General features: G+C 42.3%; 1 protein-coding gene across 26 annotated transcripts in view; it reads right to left on the bottom strand.

The window, feature by feature from the left end:
- Nucleotides 1-22,171, bottom strand: part of ABLIM1 (actin binding LIM protein 1) — a 353,609-nt gene that overhangs the window by 121,504 nt on the left and 209,934 nt on the right. For all 26 annotated transcript variants that reach the window (XM_033181938.1, XM_033181921.1, XM_033181922.1 and 23 more), the window contains one exon: nt 273-399. In XM_033181938.1, coding sequence (XP_033037829.1) covers nt 273-399 — 127 coding nt within the window. The remainder of the gene's footprint in view (nt 1-272; nt 400-22,171) is intronic.

Raw genomic sequence — 22,171 nt, 5'->3', positions numbered from 1 at the left:
GAAATTATTAAATGCTTAATTGGTGATGACATACAGTGTAACAGTGTCATTGTTAAATTCGGCAATGATTAACATTTCATTAGGTTTATAGTAGCCAAAGCAGAAGAATACAATTCTTTTCAAAAGTTTTATAGCAACAAGTTCATTCTGACGGCAGGATGTGAACAATTTCAGCACCTTTGACAGCACGGGGCCCCTGAGACCAGGACCTGGAGAAGAACCACAATGCCTGGTGCCCACTGAAAGGAATGCGTGCCCGCGCCCAGCCTTACTTGCTGATGTACTCCCCGGTGAGGACCTTCCCGCAGGACTTGCATTTAAAGCACCCCAAGTGCCACTGCTTATCCAGCGCCAGCAGCGCCTGCCCATTCTTGATATCTCTTCCACAGCCGGCACAATCTGAAAAAGAGCAGCCGCCAGTGGTTATTACACATTTCCTTTGCTAAATCCAAGCAGGCAGCCCAATTTCAACCCCACTGTGTGCCCATCACACACTCAATCAATATTTACTCAAGCACCATCTCAGGTCAGTTTCTTTCCCTGCACAAAATCTTTCTCGGTGAAGTCTCACACACTGTGTCCTCGGAAGGACAGAGCATGGAAGCTTCACGAACGTCCGTGGATCTAAGGGGATGGGTGTCCTTCACCCATCTGCTTACTTGGGGTTTTTTTGTGCACCGTATGAGCTACAGATCGCCCAGAGAATATTTAATTATAGTGTCTTGGCTGTGGTTTTAAGAAAGTCTCATAGGCATTTATTAATTGAGGCACTGTGAACAACTCAGCACTTTATGCTGATGCCTCGCCTAACACTATATACGTGATTACTCCTGGAAGGCTGCCCGTAAATCTCATTTTTGTAAATGGGACCCTCCTTCCTTATCAACCCAAACTAGCCTTTCAAAGATTTGTGATCATCGGTTAAATGGCTCTTAATTCCTTAGCTTTCAATTCTCCTTGGCAGGCTCCTGGAAGGATAATAAAGGAGAAATTATTTCTTCATAGTAAAGAGTGTGGGCCTGGAATAAGACATCCCAGTCCTGAACCCCAGCTAACTCCTTGTTGGCTAGCTATGTGATCAAGGCAAGTTACATCCTTCTGAAGCCTGGGTTTCTTCTTAGGGAAGTGGGAATATTGTCAGCACCTGGTCTCAGGCCTCTGATGAGGATTCAGGGCATTTAATAGATTTAGCAGTAGATGGCACATTGGAAGTGACCAGAAACATTTGCTATTATTACAATTGCCATAATTAATCTGATTATTGACTGCTTCATTCTGTTACGGAAGTTGGGTATTTAAAAGAACCCAGAAGACTGTAAAGTGGTGCAACCTTTCTGGAAAGCAACGTCAACATCTACAGACATTTTCCAAATCAATGTACCTGAGAGAATGAAAGCAAGCATGTGTCAGGTTGGCCACGGTGCTCCCAACTGATCATACAGAACACACACAGAATAAAGCCATGTCCTGGCAAGGCCACTTAGTGGCCGGGTTTGGACCAAGACAGAGACGAGGCCACTTGGTAACCCAAAGTGATGAAACAGCCCCCTCTTCTGACCACATCCATGACTGCCACTGCTTTCCTAATGATGCTTCTAGCCCAACTTTAATTCTCTGACCATCCAGAAAAACCTAAGAGACCCAATCACTGACCTGGCCCTACTTCTTGACAACGCTTAACCTAGAACTGCTTCTGCTCCTTTGAATCCTCTTTAAAATTACCTAGCACATGGGCTGGGTGCGGTATTACAAGCCTACAATCCCAGAACTTTGGGAGGCCGAGGTGGATGGATCACCTGAGGTCAGGAGTTCAAGATCAGCCTGATGTAACATGGTGAAACCTCGTCTCTACTAAATACAAAAAATTAGCCGGGCGTGGTGGCGGGCACCTGTAATCCCAGTTACTCAGGAGGCTGAGGCAGGAGAATTGCTTGAACCTGGGAGGCAGAGGTTGAGGTGAGCTGAGATCATGCCATTGCACTCCAGGCTGGGCAACAAGAACGAAGCTCCATTTCAATAAATAAATAAATAAATAAAATAAAAGAACCCAGCACAAGCCCAAAAGCTGTGAAAACTCCTCCAAACTGCACCCAGAGTGGGCTCACAATTCCTCTGGCTTCCCTATTGCTGCAGCTAGTTAAACAAACTTGACCCACTCTTTTTTTTTTTTTTTTGATGACGTGTATTTTTGGTGATCTTGATCAGTGAGTGTTCACATAACCTTGAGATCCAGTAATTATTTTAGGTCTAAGATTTTATTCTACAAATATATTTGCAAAAGCGCATATGTGCACGCATATGTTCCCTACAGCATTTCCCCAACGACAAAAACTGGGAATAGGTGATATGGACATCAGCGAAGGGCCAGTTAAATAAATTATAGTATAGTCGATAATGGAATACTATGTGCTGTTCAAAAGAATGAGGCAGATTTGTGCTCTGGCATGGAAAGCTGTTCAAAATAGATCAAGTAAAAAAAGCAGGCCATAGAACAGTAAGCATAGCATAAGCCCATTCATAAAAAAGTAGTAAAGAAAATGGTGTGTGTGTCCTAGTCCCAGAATAGAACATTTCTGGGGGAAAACATTAAAAATTCTGAAGAAACTTCCCTCTCTGGAGGAGGACTTTACTGTTTAACTTCACATCCTCTGTGTTGTTTGAATTTTTAAACCATGATAATGTAAAAAATTTGACTATTTATAACATTTAAAAATATAAGTTCTGAATACTGCAAATTAGAATTTCTTAATGTATAGCTCATTATCTAATACACATATGAGTGCATATTAGAAGGTCATTCACACATGAGTGTATGTTAGATGGTCACAAAAGATTATGCATTTTTTAAAAGCTGGGGTATATAGTAATTCCAACACCTGACCAAAATTTTTATAAAAGGAATTTCACATCTGGTAGTTTACTATAAAGATAAAAATGGAAGGCCATGATATTTGTTTAAAAATATAATTTTTAAAGGTTAGGAGCACAGTATAGATATAAGAAAATTGATAGTTTTTTACAAAAAGACTATTTTTAGAGCAAGTGTAGGTTCACAGCAAAATTGAGCAGAAGGTACAGAGATTTCCAATACAACCCCAGTCCCTACCCGTGACAGCCTCCCCCGTTAGCAACATCCCCCATCAGAGTGGAACTGTTGTTACAATTAATGAACCGACATTGACACATCATGATAGCCCAGAGTCCACAGTTTACATTAGGATTCAGTCTTGATGTTGGACATTCTGAGTTTGGACAAAGATATAATGACATGTACCCGCTATTATAGTATCATACACAGTAGTGTCTCTACCCTAAAAACCCTGCCTTTTCATCCCTCCCTCCTCCTAATTCCTGGAAACCACTGATCATTTCACCGTCTACATAGTTTTGCCTTTTACAGGATGAAATGGATAGTTTTTTAATCCAAGTCTAATTGAAATTTTTCTTTTTTATTCTTCTAATTACATAATTCCCACTAGGTGGCGGCAAAGATTTAAATAATAAGGAAGCTGCTGTTCAACAGAATTTTTAAAGGCGAAAATCAACTTTCAGAGATGGCTTTTCATTTTTACAAATGACACTAGACGGGCTCAAGGAGGCTGACAGAGTTGTTTGCAGTCTCCCCGCTGCACCAACAGTGAGGTCCAGGGAGGTGGATGGTGTGGGGAAGGTAGGGCGGCATGGGCTTTGGTGTCAGGAAGACTTGGGCAAGTTACTCTCGCCAAACCCTCATTTCTTCATCTGTAAAATGCTGACAACAGCCATTGCCTAGGCTGCTATAAGGAAGAAAAGAGATCATGCACTGTAAAGTGTTTTGCATAATACAATGCTTGGTACATACGAGCCTCTCAATAGACTCCCGTTTTCCTTGGTTGGGGGCAGAGTTAGGTCTTGGGCTCTTTACAAGCACCTCAGTGACCAGACATCCCAGAGCTGTGAAAGAAGCAAACACACAACTTGAAAATAAAAACCACTGTTAGGGGATAGAAAGTCTTGAGGGCTTGGCCTGCAGCCAATCAGAGGCTGAAGTGGAGTTACACCTATACAAATGAAGGATTGGCCCACGGCCAATCAGAGGCTGAAGGGGAGTTACGCGCTATACAAATGAAGGATTGGCCCACAGCCAATCAGAGGCTGAAGTTTTCCTTTTGGTTAATTCTAAGAAGTCAGCCGCGGGTTCACCTTAGGCTCCCAGTCTCTAGACTCAGTTTTCCTGCCTCTCCACTATGATCATTCTGCACTGAGGGCTTTCTAGAATCAGGTACCATGTGAGGGCTTTGTAAACATGGTACCATTTAGTCTTCACAATAATTCTAGTTAAAGTGCCTTGCAGACCGGAAGCCCTCTGACTTCACAGGTGGTGTCTATGCCACTCAGATCTTCTGTGCCCTGCATGGTGCCTCATGGGGGACAGCCACACTACATGTTTCATAGAAAAATATTCACTGAATGTTTAAAGCCAGCCAGCTGGTAAGGTTGGGCTGGAAGTAAAGGCTAGGGTTAAGCCTCCTTCCTGCCAAACCTTAAGATACAAATGAAGCAAATCAACAAAGAGCATCACCTAGATAAGAGAATACCAGCCCACGTCAGAATCCTGACCCAAAGTATTCTGGTGTATTTCACAGAGCCTACCCACTTCTGTCTGGACAAAGCCATGGTCTTCACTCCAGTCTGACATTGTGCTGGAGAGAGTGGAAAAGATGCAGAGACAAAAGGTTCGTGCTAGATTGCTCACTCCTTCCACGCTCACTCCAACGAAGCTCTTTCATAAAGAACAAAATGTCCTACTCTCTATCTTCATGTTTTTCAGCTGTTGAGAAAATTGTTTCCACATCACTGAAGCAGCTGCCGATAAATATAGAAAGCTGGTGATTGGCACTGGAATTATTGCCAACGTCAGAAATAGGTGAATATGCAGTGGCATCGAGGAAATAAAACCCACGAGCAACTCTCCAGTGTCCTACCCAGGAAAAATAATGACCTAATGTGGGAAAAAAAAAAAAAAAAAAAAAAGAGAGACAGAAAAAGCCTGACCTTAAACATTTGACCCTGAGCCCTTCACCCTTGGCATCAAAAGCCAGAAAAAAAGCAGGTATTTGGCTACTCACATCCAGGTTAAATTAACATCCATCTACATAGCCGCTTCCAAATTGGTATCATTTTGTTCAAAGGCAATTAATATCCTTGACAATAGGGATCTTGCCTGTCACTCTTAATATATTTATTTGTTTATTTATTTATGTATTTTAGCATAGGGCTATGGACACCGGGGCTGCAAAAGTAAGTGGAAGAAGGGGACATGTTGCTTTCAGGAAAAAAGAAAAGAGATCATGCACTGTAAAGTGTTTTGCATAATACAATGCTTGGTACATACGAGCCTCTCAATAGACTCCCGTTTTCCTTGGTTGGGGGCAGAGTTAGGTCTTGGGCTCTTTACAAGCACCTCAGTGACCAGACATCCCAGAGCTGTGAAAGAAGCAAACACACAACTTGAAAATAAAAACCACTGTTAGGGGATAGAAAGTCTTGAGGGCTTGGCCTGCAGCCAATCAGAGGCTGAAGTGGAGTTACACCCTATACAAATGAAGGATTGGCCCACGGCCAATCAGAGGCTGAAGGGGAGTTACGCGCTATACAAATGAAGGATTGGCCCACAGCCAATCAGAGGCTGAAGTTTTCCTTTTGGTTTAATTCTAAGAAGTCAGCCGCGGGTTCACCTTAGGCTCCCAGTCTCTAGACTCAGTTTTCCTGCCTCTCCACTATGATCATTCTGCACTGAGGGCTTTCTAGAATCAGGTACCATGTGAGGGCTTTGTAAACATGGTACCATTTAGTCTTCACAATAATTCTAGTTAAAGTGCCTTGCAGACCGGAAGCCCTCTGACTTCACAGGTGGTGTCTATGCCACTCAGATCTTCTGTGCCCTGCATGGTGCCTCATGGGGGACAGCCACACTACATGTTTCATAGAAAAATATTCACTGAATGTTTAAAGCCAGCCAGCTGGTAAGGTTGGGCTGGAAGTAAAGGCTAGGGTTAAGCCTCCTTCCTGCCAAACCTTAAGATACAAATGAAGCAAATCAACAAAGAGCATCACCTAGATAAGAGAATACCAGCCCACGTCAGAATCCTGACCCAAAGTATTCTGGTGTATTTCACAGAGCCTACCCACTTCTGTCTGGACAAAGCCATGGTCTTCACTCCAGTCTGACATTGTGCTGGAGAGAGTGGAAAAGATGCAGAGACAAAAGGTTCGTGCTAGATTGCTCACTCCTTCCACGCTCACTCCAACGAAGCTCTTTCATAAAGAACAAAATGTCCTACTCTCTATCTTCATGTTTTTCAGCTGTTGAGAAAATTGTTTCCACATCACTGAAGCAGCTGCCGATAAATATAGAAAGCTGGTGATTGGCACTGGAATTATTGCCAACGTCAGAAATAGGTGAATATGCAGTGGCATCGAGGAAATAAAACCCACGAGCAACTCTCCAGTGTCCTACCCAGGAAAAATAATGACCTAATGTGGGAAAAAAAAAAAAAAAAAAAAGAGAGACAGAAAAAGCCTGACCTTAAACATTTGACCCTGAGCCCTTCACCCTTGGCATCAAAAGCCAGAAAAAAAGCAGGTATTTGGCTACTCACATCCAGGTTAAATTAACATCCATCTACATAGCCGCTTCCAAATTGGTATCATTTTGTTCAAAGGCAATTAATATCCTTGACAATAGGGATCTTGCCTGTCACTCTTAATATATTTATTTGTTTATTTATTTATGTATTTTAGCATAGGGCTATGGACACCGGGGCTGCAAAAGTAAGTGGAAGAAGGGGACATGTTGCTTTCAGGAAAAAAGAAAAGAGATCATGCACTGTAAAGTGTTCTGCATAATACAATGCTTGGTACATGGGAGCCACTCAATAGACTCCCTTTTTCCTTGGTTGGGAGCAGAGTTAGGTCTTGGGCTCTTCACAAGCACCTCAGTGCCCAGACATCCCAGAGCTGTGAAAGAAGCAAACACATAACTTGAAAATAAAGACTATTGTTAGGGGACAGAAAGTTAAGAGAGAAGTCATCTCCTGGGCAGCACTTAAGCTTCTCTCAGCCTGGGCACCTATGTTCTCCTTGAGAACTATTTCTGCCTTCCTGGAATTTCCCATCAGAGATGAATAAGGGCCCCAAAGATGTCTTACTCTGTGAAGATGCCTCTCTGGAAAAGAAGGCTGAGGGCATGGGGCTAGCTATAAAAAAAGAGAACCATGTGCTAGCTAAATTCCCAGCCACCGCTACCTTCCCAGGCCTGCGTGCTTTGAATGTGCAGAGTCATTTATAAATGTAGTAATTGCCATTCAGAACAACTACCTAGCCAGGACCAAAGTTTCCAGAATATAGAATGGGACTTTTCCAAGTGTCTTGGAATTTTTGGCTAAAACCTCCAAGCTGAGAACATTGGAAAGAAGTGTTCCCATCTTCCAAAGAAGGGTGCTAGGAATATCCTTGCAGAACTTATCAAAAGATGGTAGACTCTACCTGATGACTATCAACCCTACGGCCTACCCAACTCTAAAATCAGACATTGGAAAATGGAGAGCTGAGAGTCAGCAGGGAGCTCTTCACACAGCAGGAGAGTGGTGTTCTCCTCTGCTCTGCTGCAAGGATTAGAGGATCCTGCTAGAAGGAGGAACAGCCTCCCCACTTTCTGCCTAGATATTTACAGAGTGGGGAAACTCAGGCCCTACCGCTGCTGTGCCAGCCAAGAGAAGCTTTTGATGTATCCTGGAGCTTGGAAGCATTCATGGAAAAAAGTCTGGAGCCCACTGAATCAGGAAGGCAGGAAGCTGGCTGGAGCCACCCTTGATGGCAGGTGAAGGAGAAGACAGAAGTGATTTGGTGTGAACCTCCACTGTTCAGCTCACTGGAGGTGCGTAAATGTCCACGGATGGTACCCACACCCAAGCATCTTGATGAGCCCACCTGAGAAAGGTGCCTGCTGAGTAGGAGGGACTTCATTAGTAACAAGCTATGAGGAGACCATGAGGAAGCAGGGCCTGATTCTGGAAAATGGGGAAGGGTGGGTTGCAAGAGGTTAACCAGAAACTGCACTTTGGTCAAAGAACTCCAAATGTAGCCCCCATCCCCACTAAAAATCTCCAGCCAGTGTTAGCAGAAAGAAGCATGACAACGCCAGTTATATAACACCTTGTCCCGTTGACTTCTAATCCCCCACCCCCTGTCCAAGACCCCAAAGGAGCCCCAAAGGACAGAAAGGAGATAAGAAAGATCAGCCTCATTGCAGGTCTCCAATTTGGGTTGGGCCTGACATAGGAAAGGGTGAAGCTCTGAAATGGATGTGGGAATAGAATTTTTAATAGGACTGGACTTCGAAGAGCTGAAAGTGACAAGGAAGCTATGTAATCTAAGATATCATCAGACTGGGCACAGTGGCTCACACCTTAAATCTTAACACTTTGAGAAGCCAAGGCAGGAGGATCATCGCTTGAGGCTAGGAGTTCAAGACCAGCCTAGGCAACATACTGAGACCCCGTCTCTACAGAAAATAAAATAGCCAGGTGTGGCAGTGCTAGGACTGCAAGTCCTAGCTACTTTGGAGGCTGAGGTGGGAGGATTGCTTGAGCCCAGGAGTTCAAGGCTGCAGTAAGCTATAATCACGCCATTGTACTCCAGCCAGGTGACAGAGTGACAAGAGTAAGAACCTGTCTCTAAAAGACAGCATTAAGGTGGAAAAGGGAGCTCTGATGGAGGATAATAAAAGTAGCAATAGGGAAAAATAAGAGTCTTCACTGTTTTGTCCCCCATGTGTCTTGGCGTATTCTATACACCTATCGGGCAACTCACAGCAGTTAAGGATTTTGGAGCTGAAGAGCACTGGAGTCAAATTCCAGCTCTGACACTGAACAGAAGTTACCCTGGGCAAACTAGGCAACTACTGGGCTTCATTTTTTTATCTGTAAAATGAGTAGGTGAGCAATACCTGCTTTTCCAGGCTGCCTAATATGTGTAATTACCGAGCTGAATTTCAGGCACACACATGTAAATGCTCGGTGTCTCTACTGTCCTGATACCTGCAATAATCTAACATAACTTACATTTTCTCTTCCCTTTAAAACATTTTAAATGGTCCGCTGTCAGCTTCTGGGGAAGGCATTTTAGATTCTCATTAGTTTCATAATCATCATAAGAAAATTAACATCTTGTGTTCTGAAGTTTGCATGTCTGTTATCTCAGTTTGCCCTAGGTCTCCCACTAACCTGGGAGAATAGAGATTATCTGCATTTTACAGACCACAGAATATCTGAGAGCCAGAGGGACTTTATAGACCATCTGATGCAAATGCTTCATTTTACACACAGGAAACTAAGGCCTGGAGTGGGCCCAGGCTTTGCCTGCCCAATTAACCACAGAGGACAAATTTTCTTTTCTCAAATGCGTGTGAACCCAAGCTTTGATGCTTACAGGACTGCTCTGACTTTAAACCTCCAATCATGGGTTTGTTTCTCTGATTCCTGCCTCCTTCATTGTAAAGAGGCAAAAACAGACACTACAGAACAAGAGCATGAGGTGTTCCTTCAAAGGTAAAGACTATGTAGAGAACTATTGTGAACTGAATGTAAATCATTACATTAAAAAACTAGGGAGAAATTTTATGCATCTAATCAATGCTTGTTGAGACACTGAGATAACGGACACTTATAAAATATCCAGAGGGATTTTAAGACAGTTCAGAGCATGTTCTTTCTTTACTATAAATTTTTTTAAATAAAACATTTAAAAAATCAATTTTCAGTATTGAAACTGTTGCTCAGATATGTTCAAGAAAATTCAAGCTTTCCTTTGAATCCTTTTTTACAATAGATTCATTAAAAAAAAGAAAATAAAAGGAAAAAGAAAAAAAGAGAAACTGTATTTGTCATAAACTAAAGTACAAAATAAGTTCATGGCTATACACGTGGATGAAAAATAAATAGAAACAAAATCATTTCAGATTTAGGTTGTTATTAATAGCAAATGGAATAAGACTTTGGAGACTTTATAAAATATCCTTTTAATAGACTGTTAACTAGAGTACTTTATCCCTGGCCAGGACTCAAGCTAAGGAGCTCCAAGAAAAAAAAAAATAACAAATTTAAGTTCCAGGGTTTGGGTAAGTTGAGGTCCTGAATTTAATGTCATCTTATCTTGTCATTCAATTATTCCTAGAGAACATGGATTTCCCAATCTTGTGTAATAAAACGGTGGAGGTAGAATGTGGGAGAATACTCATTAGAATACTCATTCTGTGCAAAAGAGAAAGAAGGAGCACAAGAGAAGGGTGACCTGAATGTGGATCAGATTCTGCTAACAAGCTACCTTCAACGCAAGCCTTCAACGTATTAGCTCAGCCCCTGACATGTGGATTCCACCACGGGAATCACTGTTTAGAGACACGAGGTGACTGCTCACTTTATGCAGCACAGACAGTTCCAGTCCGCAAGGGTTCCCATCCCTCCATAAGTGTGTCAGTTGCCACCTGTTCTCATGCTTGAACTGACGACATGCAACTGTGCTACTAGCCTGGCCTTCCTAGGACCAGGAGTTTGCAACCCATGGATTAAAAAACCCAGACTTTCCTTATGTTATTTTTTGTTATAAGAGTTGGGCCACAGTTTCAACATCTTTAAGGCAGAAATGATTTAGGCACTTGAAAACCTCTCCTTGACCAAAAAGGCCCCATCTATTAGTAGTGATAAGAATGTTGGTCTAGCAAGTGGATATTGTTGAATGTTGACCTTCATCTTCATCCAGGCTGTTCAGTGTTGCCAGGTCCCAAATCAGACACCTAGGAGTTGACAAATATTGACTGGCCACAGTCCATGCTTTTTATTTAAAGCAAGTCACTCAAATGAGTCCACAATTTTCTTTTTTAGCATGTCATGGCAAACACCATGGGTATGAGGTCAACATAAGAAAGAATAGAGTACAAAACAGAATGTGAAACGGCAAATTTGTTAGGCTAAGCACTTTTCAAGGATTATTTTTAAAAACTACTTTTCAGCTTCTGAAATTCTATGCTGCCATTAGCCAGAAAAGCAATACAAGGTCAGAAGACACATACTGACTGGGTGGGGAAATCAAAACATTCATGTGGGTGCAATGTCTTCCCACTCTGGGGAAAAGGGGGTCTCAATGCTATACATATTTTACATCTCAGATTTATGAAAAATGCCTCGATGATTTTGAAAGGCTTATGTGGAGCCTGGGTATGTAACCTTGAATTAGACCTTGCATAATAACCCATGTCCATGTAGGTCAGTTGCTGACTTTGCTGTCTTAATGGCCATGCTGGACACACTGAAAGCCAGAGCAAGCCTCTGAACTGCTATTTTAAGTGAAGGTTCTTGTTGTCTTTGGAAAACAATTACTGCACAACAAACAAGTTTTAGCAACAGAGTGGCCCATAACAGCAACAGAGGGTCAGCCTTCATCAGGAAAGCAGAAGGCAGGCAGGGCAGCAGCCATTTTCTAAGTCCTCTACAACCTGGTATTTGGCAATAAATCCTATCTTTCCTCTGTTTTAAGTATATATCATATACACTTAGAGTTTTAGTTACTTTGGTCATAGTTTTCATAAATAGAGGCCATTGCACGTTTTGAATTTCTAATCCTTATTTCTAAACCAGTCCCACAGAGTTCTGTTAGGAATGTTAGGGACTTGAAACTGACCCCATAGTTCCATAGAGAGGAATTTTTTTTTTTTTTTTGGATAAACATAGACATTGGCCCCTTCCGGTCTTAAAGCTTGATAGGATAGTTCTTAGCAAACTCCCCTTAAAATGTAACAAGGCCCAAAAATAATTGTTTTATCTGAGTTCCTTTCTCAGAAAAGGACCCTTATGACTCTCAGAAAAAAAGAAAATCAAACAACTGAAACTCACTAAATCATCCATCCAGACAATGAGATGCCAGACCCCTCATTCATCATGATTGCTTCCTTACCCCCTCCTTAGTTCCTGTTTCATTACACATTGTTACATTTCGTCTGTACTATATAAATCTCTAATTTTGGAAAGTCAGGGAGATACATTTGAGATTGATCTCCCATCTCCTTGGCTGAAGCATCCGATTAAAGCCTTCTTCCTTGGCAATAATTGTCTCAGTCATTGACTTTCTGTGCAGCGAGCAGCAGGACCTAGACCAAACCCCTGGTGTTTTGGTAACCAATTCTCAAGGTCAAGAACCCTTCTCCTTTAGCTAGTACTGGAGTGTTCCCCCACTCCCCATATCCATGACCAGGATGTGAACAGGAAACTAAAAGGAGTCAGGTTGTTTTCCTTTCCTCTGGATTAACTGATTAACAATTTATTATGCAGGAATCCCATGGCAAATGCTGCTACATATGACGGTGAGCACAAAAGAAATAGAAGATGGTCTGTTGTGGACTTAATACCAACTCAGACCCCATTCCCAGAAGTATTAGAATTGAGAGTCCAAGAACTTCCACTAATGATGTTTGGAGGATGGCTCTGAATGGCCCCCACACCTGCCACTGCAATCAGGGCTAGACTCAATGGCCGATCTGATGAGCCCATGAGGGCTGAATTTCTCAAGGCCTGCTTGGAACAGGGTGAAGGATGCGGGTGCCTTCTAGACAGCAAGTACTCCAGCTACTTGAGAGTATACATTTGTCAAGCAGAACATGTATTTTGAAAGGCTGTTGAAAACTAGCTAGGAGCTGAGAAATGTAATATCTGCTTAAAGACAGTGTCTACTGCCTTGGGTAAGAATCTCTTAAACTGCCTCTCTTCCATTTCTCTGAACAATAAATAGAAATAGCAATAAACCTCTATTTCCTGGGAATGTAACAGAGATTCTTTTATGGGAAATAAAAATACTAGCATAAAACATTAAGACCATTTTTTCACCTGCTCCAATTTTTAAGGTTTCAGGTCCTGTCAGGGAGAACTCATGTGTGTGTATATGTGTGTGTGTGTGTGTGTGTGTGTGTGTCTGTATATATGTATGTTTTCAGAACTATAACTAAAAGGAGGTGCTACATGTGTAGAATAAACCATCACCCTAATAAGTATATTCTTAACTTCAAAATGACCAGGTAACAATTTCAAAAGTCCAGCTGATGGAGGACAGGCCCAGAGCATCATTGCTTTCCAGTCCCTCCTCCATTGGTCCCATGTGGTTGCTCACATCATTTCTGATGATGTAAACATCATAGGGACTGACTTGAAATCAAAAGTAGAGTTCTCTTTCACCTGAAAATGCCATTTGCCTAGCAAGAGGAAAATGGGAAGCTATCAAAACAAAGCCAAGCACCACCCAATCATGGGATGCTCTCAGAAAAGGCGATGGTCACATGGCAACCTTGAAGATTCTGATTTCCAGTCGGGCATGGTGGCACGTGCCTATAATCCCAGCTACTCAGGAGGCTGAGGTGGGAGATTGCTTGAGCCCAGGAGTTTGAGACCAGCTTGGACAACATAGCAAAAACTCATCTCAAAAAAAAAAAAAAAAGAAGAAGAAGAAGAGGAAAAAAGAAAAATATACTGACTTTCAACTTTCACGGGGAAAAAGTTCCAGCCATGGCTGTAGTGGACAGGGTGTGCTCACCTTGGGGTCTCCCTCAGGGCATGGCAAGTGACCACGCACCTAGCACATGGCTCCACCAGTGCTTCTCAGTGGGCTTGGAGCAGTTCTCCCTTCTGCTTACAAAATATAATCCAGACATGCCTTGCAAACATTATGTGATCCCTGAGCCACAAAGGACTTTGTATCTTTTTGCAGGAAGACAGAACTAACATGGCTGAAGCTTGAAGCCTGTGTTCTTAGCACTGTTCATACTCTTTTTCCTGGAGAATTTGGCAAATCTGAGGTAAATTTCTACCAGCAGGCTAAGCAACGGCCATATGGTCCTCTGTTCAAATTACGGCCAACAATAGCAGAAGAAAAGCAGTAGAAAAAGGGAAGGATCTAAGAGTGGGAGAGAAAGCAAACAAGAGAGGAAGAAAGGCACCAGATGAACTCTGCTACCAGCTGTCACCTAAGGCCATTCAATGGTGCCCATGCCATAGCTTGCCATGACATAAATACTACTGGGTACCGGCCCAGTAATTTCTGGGAGGGGTTAAGAAAACTGGCCACTACTGCTTCCAAGATTTGGGATCATTCCTATCAAACTCCCCTTAAAATGTACCAAGATGCAAAAGGATTAAAAACAAGTACTCAAATATTCATACATGAATGTTCTTTGCAGAACTATTCATAATAGCCCAAGATGGAAATGACCTGAATGTCCATTAACAGATGACTGGCTAAACAGAATGTGATATAGCCATACAATGTAACATTATTCAGCCACAAAAGAAATGAAGTACAGTCATGCACCACAGAATGACGTTTGGGTCAATGACAGACTGCATACGTGACGGTGGTCCCATAAGATTGCAACAGAGCTGAAAAATTCCTGTCACCTGGTGACACTGTAGCCTCCATAACATGAAGCACAATACATGACCTTTTCTATGTTTAGATATGTTTAGACACTCAAACACTTACCGTGTTACAAGTGCCTACAGAATTCAGTATAGTCACATGCTATACAGGTTTGTAGCCTAGGAGCAACAGGCTATGCCATATAGCCTCGGTGTTAGTAGTAAGCTATACCATCTAGGTTTGTGTAGTACTCCCCCATGAGGTTCACACAATGACAACATCACCTAATGATGTATTTGTCAGCACGAATCCCTGTTGTTGAGCAACACAACTGCACTGACAAATGGTACGAACTGGATCAACCTTAAAAATCATGATACTAAATAAAGAAGCCAGACACAAAATGCTAATAGTGTATAACTCCATTCATATAAAATATCCAGAACAGGCAAATGCATAGAGACAGAAAGCAGATTGGCAGTTTCGAGGGACTGGGAAAAAGTGGTGGGGAGGGGAGTAACTGCCTAATGGGTACAGGAGTTTTCTTTTGGGGTGATGACAATGTTTTGGAACTAGATAGAGGCGATGGTTGTACAAAAGCACATCTGTAGTGAATGCAGTAAAGACCACTGAAACGTTCACTTTAAAATGGTCAGTTTTATGCCATGTGAATTTCACCTCAATAAAAATAAAATCGTTTCCAGAAAATTTGCTCTTGAGCTGATTTCCCTAATACAGGTGTAAACTTGAACCTGGTGAAGAGGTTTATGATAAATCTTTAACTGGCTATGTTCACCTAGCATACCTGGGCTCTGGCCAAAAAGGAAATCGTACTCGAGTTCTACGTCAGCTTCTCAGATCCATACTCGTTAGCAAACCTCAGCTCATTTACTCTATTCCAAAGATAGGGAGAAGAAAAGAAGGGGCAGAATGTCACTTTTAGTACTTTCATCACGTAAACTGTCACTTAATACACACATGGCTGAAGGTCACAGCAAGGGCAGGCGCCAGCAAGACTTTGGAATGAGCCTTTTATTTTATTTTGAAAAATGAACATTATTTTATTTTTAATATACTTTGCTTTTAAATAGGTAAAAACATAGGGTGAAAAAAAACACCAAAAATCATTTTCCTTCTCTCCCTGTCTCTTTCCACCCAGTCCTCTCTTTCCCTTCCTAGAGGCAACTACTAATAGCAATTGCTCAAATATCCTTCCAGGAACAATCTGTATAAATATACAATTATAGATATGCAAAGCAGTGCTTTTAAACAGCTAGATTTTTACTGCTACTTAAAAATTAAAATTAAACTGGGAAATGACTGCTGTTCCAACTACTGAAATTCCAGTTCTACTGGTAAGTTTTTAGATGTGGGCTTTATCATGTAGGACCCATAACTGCTGAAACAAAAACAGCAAATAACAAAATGCCACTGTTTCCACCTACTGAAAGCACTTTTAAATTAATCCCTGAGTTGTACTCATTCCCTATAAAGAGGAACTTTTCTTCCTTTCTTGAAACTTAGATAATCCAGGCTCAGGATGAGGGAAAAGATGGATCACTCTGGGATCTTGATGTCTGGGTCATAATTGCTACAGATTTCAGTAGGAAAAATCTGAATATTATTGTTCCTCTTTGCACTATACCTTGTCTCTGCAATGAACCTTTGGCTACTATGTAAGATTCCAAAGCCTCTCACACCTCTCTCAATATCCAGTAGAACAACATTGAAACTGCCACACCAGGTTACCCCTCTTCCAGGTCAGGGGCTGGCTCACTATATATTCAGAGAAGTATAGCTGCTCTCCAGTGTTATACTCAAAGCTGAGGAGATCCATTCCCTGACACCTCTACCTTTTCTTAAAAACATGTTTTGATTCTGTTATCAACAAATTTATCGGAAGCAATAACTGCTTCCCCTGTTGTTAAGTAAGGGAAAACACTCGTGAGTGAGATGAGAAAATGACAGAGAGTGTAAACATGCCAGTATACCTTATTTCTCATGCACACAAACTGCATCTTCATTCAAACAGCAATCGGACCTCACCATTCAGACCTGGGAGCTGAGATTTCCTCCCTCAAAGGCTCTCCTGGGATGGTACCAATTCACTCGCTAAATGAACATGTATGTGCTTGCTAGGTGCACAGTGCTATTCATAAAAGCCAAAAAACAAAAACAAAAAAACCCCCAAACAAACAGAAAAACCAGTCCTTACCGTTCAGTAGCTGATGGTCTGTTCAGAGAGAGAAATACACCAGGAGGTAACAGGGCTATGTGCTAATATTGCTATAATGGAAATCAAAGCGCAGCTTTGCCAGGACACACTCGAGCTCACCCCATTGCCAAGCGACCCAAGTACATTTAAGGGTTTCAGCCTTCTTTGTGACACTCAGAAGAATAAATGATTTTGGAAAAGAAGACATGCAAACAAAATACTATGGAAAGAAGTTATGTAAAATTGTGTACACGTCTGTAGCACTTAGAGCGACATTCAGAAGAATGTTCACCAAAATGTTAACAGAGGTCACCCCTTGGTGATGGGATTTCAGGTGATCTTTATCTCTTTTGTATGTTTCGGTAATATGTGTGCTATTTTTCAATGAATACTTAAAATGAGAACACTGTAATGAGCCTTGTCTAGAGAGAGAGAAAGCTTTGATTCAATTTCCGGAATTTTATCTAGGACTGTAAGTGCTAGGCCTTGTATAAGAAAGACAGACAGTTTTCATTTTCTTGGTAGTGGAGGTGGGCATGCATGTAAACAATTAAAATGCAATTCGTGATGTGCCAATGGCAGTTTTTTTAGTTGTGACAAATGTATAATAGTAATACAATATGTTAAGTATGTAATAGAGAATTTGGCTAATGCCTGTAATCTCAGCACTTTGGGAGGCTGAGGTAGGTCGATCATTTGAGGTCAGGAGTTTGAGACTAGCCTGGCCAACATAGTGAAACCCTGTCTCTACAAAAAATACAAAAAAAAAAGAAAAAGAAAAATTAGCCAGTCGTGGTGACACATGCCTGCAGTCCTGGCTACTTGGGAGGCTGATGTGGGAGAATCACCTGAACCTGGCAGGCGGAAGTTGCAGTGAGCCAAGATTGCACCACTGCACTCCAGCCTGGGCGACAGAGAGAGGCTCCGTCTCAAAAAAAAAAAAAAAATTTAGCTGGTGCCTAGAACAATGCCTGGAACGTAGCAGATGCTCAATGAGATGTTTGTTGAATGAGGAATAGCATCCTAGATCTTTACAAACATGAGATTTTCATTTACCTTCTTCATCTTTTCCCACAGCCATTACTGGTAACTACAATCAATGGTCCCCCCAACCTTGATCCCTGATCCAAAATCAGTGATTTTACATATCACTCTCCCCATAACCACCTTAGTTTTTCTAGAACATTGTTTTCATCTGGTCATCCTCTAGGTTAAAATGATCCCCAGGAACTCCATGTGGCCAAACTCCTCCAGGCCTCCCTGGACCTGGCCTCATTGCTCTATCTTCCAATTTCACTTCTCAAGACACACAATAACAAAGTCTTTGTTCTGGGTGGGTTTCCTCCTGCATGGGTTTTTTGTTTGTTTGTTTGTTTGTTTGTTTGTTTTTTGAGACTGAGTCTTGCTCTGTCACCCAGGCTGGAGTGCAGTGGCATGGTCTCGGCTCACTGCAACCTCCGCCTTCTGGGTTCAAGCGGTTCTTTTCCCTTAGCTTCCTGAGTAGCTGGGACTACCGGCATGCACAAGCACGCCCGGTTAATGTTTTTTTTTTTTTTTATGTAGAGACGAGGTTTCACCATACTGGCCAGGCTTTAGTCTTTCTAACTCCTAACCTCATGATCCACCCACCTCGGCCTCCCAAAATGCTGGGATTACAGGCGTGAGCCACCGCACCCAGCCTCCTACATGGGTTTTACAGGTCCCCTCTCCCCATTTAGACTGCCCTTCCATGAAGTATCTCATGTGGTCATCATAACAACTCTTTGAAGCAGAGATTTTCCATTTATAGAACGAGGGTATAGAGTTTCTAAGATATCAAATGACTTGCCCAACCCTACACAACTGGGAAGAGGTAGGATCAGGGTTCAAACCCAGGCGCTCTGAAATGCAGAGCCCAATTGTCAACCATTCTGCTGTGCCCTTTTCTCTCTCTCTCCCTTTCTTTCTTCCTTCCTTCCTTCCTTCCTTCCTTCCTTCCTTCCCTTTCTTCTTTCTTTCTTTCTTTCTTTCTCTCTCTCTCTTTCCTTTTTCTTTCTTTCTTTTTTTATACTTTAAGTTCTAGGGTACATGTGCATAACGTGCAGGTTTGTTACATATGTATACTTGTGCCATGTTGGTGTGCTGCACCCATCAACTCGTCAGCACCCATCAACTCATCATTTATATCAGGTATAACTCCCAATGCAATCCCTCTCCCCTCCCCCCTCCCCGTGATAGGCCCCGGTGTGTGATGTTCCCCTTTCTCTCTCTCTCTGTCTCCTTCCTTCCTTCCTTCCTTCTCTCTCTCTCTCTCTCTCTCTCTCTGTATCTCTCTCTCTCTCTCTGTATCTCTCTCTCTCTCTCTCTTTCTCTCTCTCTCTCTATATCTCTCTCTCTCTCTCTCTTCTGGTCCTGAGTATCTCTAGGCCCAAGTTCCAGGCTCACAACTTCCTTAAAGAATAATGGCCAACACGTATGTACTTCCTACGTGTCATCCATCTTCTAAGCACTCTGTTTTTATTAATCGTCACAACAACCCTATGAGAAAGGAACTACTATCGTTTCCCATTGTACAGGCAAAGAAACAGAGACATAGAAAGATTGATTTCTCAAGGCCACATATCCTTTAAGTGCTAAAGCTGGAATTAGAACCAGCCAAGAACTTGTCCAGAACCCCTACTCTTCAGCAGTTCCCTGCCAGGCCTCCTCTGCCATTGTATCCTATAAGGAGAATGTGTCTAAAGAAGGGGAGGCAGATCTGTTTTTGGAGATGCTGTCATAAAAACTCAAATCACTATGAGTCAAACTCCAACAATCCATGTGCTACATGTGTGGATGCATTCCTGCCTTTGTCAGTTTTTATACTGGTAGAAAATATCAAATGAGCAGAGAAAGGCAGCTGTCATGACCAGCAGAGTGACAAAAGCAAAGTCACAAAATGTGGGAACTGCTCTCCAAGAAAATTCAGAAATCAATGCCTGAACAGTAAGTTACTGTTTTATAAGTACACAGCACTGCATTTACTCATGTAATCCTACAATGTAGGGATCTATGACCATCCCATTTCACAGATGAGGAAGTGGAGGATGGGGAAGTAAAGAGGCTGCTAGTAAGTGGAAGAGCCAGGACCTGACCCTAGGCACTTGGAAACCAGGGCAGATCTTCCCTACGCTCCCTTGGCGGACAGTTGTCACTCAACCTGACAATGATATTTTTTTAGAGAGAACATAAAGATAAAAGAAAGTTATCTCGCATGTATTAAAGGCTACTGGGCTAAATAGAAAAGTAAAATAATTGGAAATGTCTGCTTCGCCTTTGGAAACATGCATGTGATGCTTTACCTGAAATTTCTTTTTCTTTTTTTTTTTTTTTTTTGAGACAGTCTCGATCTGTCACCCAGGCTGGAGTGCAGTGGCGCTATCTTGGCTCACTGTAAGCTCTGCCTCCCGGGTTCACGCCATCCTCCTGCCTTAGCCTCCCCAGTAGCTGGGACTACAGACGCCCGACACCATGCCCAGGTAATTTTTTGTATTTTTAGTAGAGATAGGGTTTCTCTATGTTAGCCAGGATGGTCTCGATCTCCTGACCTTGTGAACTGCACACCTCGGCCTCCTAAAGTGCTGGGATTATAGGCATGAGCCACTGCACCCTGCTGAAATGATTTCAATTCAGTCCGACTAGAGCATTTGTCCTGATACCTGTAGGAGTTCCAACTGCAGTTGGAATAATGATGCTGCACACAGAGGAGGGAAAAGAGAAAGATGAGTTTGCCTGTGTTTGTGTGGGTGTTCATCTTGTCAATCCCCGCAAACCCACATGCTATCAGACACTAGTCAGACACCCTTTGACATGGAAAGTGTGACTGTAGACAGCAGCCCACTCCTGCTCAGATGTCTGAAATACATAAGAGCTCTGTAGGAAATGACAACCCAAACCCGATTCCCTACACTCTCAGGTGCCACACACAGACTTTCTCTGACATCACTTCTTAACCCATGGGAATCCAGCCCCTCTCTCCGTTATTGGTAAATACATAAAGAACGGAGTGGAATGAAGCTTTCGAAGATTATACTTAACCTTCTGGTAAAGCATGTCTTCTGGACATAATATTGTTTTTAAAAAGTATGAATCAGCTAATAAAACAATCTAGTTAATGTTCATCAAAACCCTGTGTGCTAACTTTCACTACTATCTTGCTTTCATGTAATGTTTATTGGATTGAAATTGCAGTAGTCTGGATGCCGCAACAGTTTTAAATAATTCAAGGCAATAATCTTTCATTGAAGTTGTTTGCTTCTATGAATAACTTCCTAATGGTTTTGGCTGGGCATGGTGGCTCATGCCTGTAATCTCAGCACTTTGGGAGGCTGAGGTGGGCAAATCACTTGAGGTCGGGAGTTAGAGACCAGCCTGGCCAACATGGTGAAACCCTAGCTCTACTAAAAATACAAAACTTAGCCAGGTGTGGTAGTACATGTCTGTAATCCCAGCTACTCAGCAGGCTGAGGCAGGAGAATCGCTTGAACCTGGGAGGCAGACGTTGCAATGAGCCAGGATCATACCACTGCACTCCAGCCTGGGCGACAGAGTGAGACTCTGTCTCAAAAACAAAAACAAAAACTGTCTGGTGGTTTCCATTCACCAAAACTTCATATAAGATTGAAGGGAGGCTGCTGTGACATGTAGAAAGTGCACAGCTCTTAGAGTCAGGGCACCTGGATAATCTGCAGATGAATACGCCACTGCTCCAAGGCTCAGCACTCACATCTTTGAAAATCAGAGAGTGATACTTACATCATCAAAGAAATATCAGGGACAGGAACATGGCATCAGGAGCCAGATCGCCTGGGTTTAGATCCCAGCTCTGATACTGTCTATGGGACCTTAGGCAAATTATTTAACCTCTATGGCCCTTTGTTTCTTCTTCTCTGAAAACGGGATAGTATTAGTGCCAAGCTATAGGATTGTTATGTGGATTAAATGAGTTAATAATGTAAACCAGTCACACAGTACCTGATGTATCATAAGTACTATGTGAGTGCTTGATGAGGAAAATAAAATAGATATCAAGATTAGAAGAGTTACTGCAAGGTGGAGGAAGCACTGAACAGAGCACTCCAGTGGGAGCTCTTCCTAAAGCAGAACAATACAGACGTGGCAGCTGCTGAGCAGCTGAAAGAAAAAGGCTGCATCTTTCCTCAGTAAGGTCAGAGACTCTTTCATATAAATGTCCACTCCATCCACTTTGCTTGTATTTCTCGATCTATCTGCTGCCTTCCTCTCCTATTTAGAGATGATGGGAAACCAGTCACAGAATGTGAAATAAAACTGTGGTTCAGAAGAGCACACTCATTTCTGAACAGAATATTTCAAAGGAAAAAGAGGACCTTGGCCTTGGCTTTCTGGTAGATTTCACCGACTCTGTGAACATTATCAAGGGAGAGATTCACATTTTAAAAAGGCTACTTTCTACTTCCACTTAGGAAGCTTTACTAAGTTTAAAAACGGAAAAGAGCTACGGCATGCTGGGCTTAATAC

The sequence above is a fragment of the Trachypithecus francoisi genome, unplaced genomic scaffold, assembly GCF_009764315.1.
Source record: "Trachypithecus francoisi isolate TF-2019V2 unplaced genomic scaffold, Tfra_2.0 Contig01579, whole genome shotgun sequence".
NCBI classification, from domain to species: Eukaryota; Metazoa; Chordata; class Mammalia; order Primates; family Cercopithecidae; genus Trachypithecus; species Trachypithecus francoisi.
The sequence above is the reverse complement of the archived record's forward strand: the minus strand, read 5'-3'. Positions and strand labels throughout refer to the sequence as shown.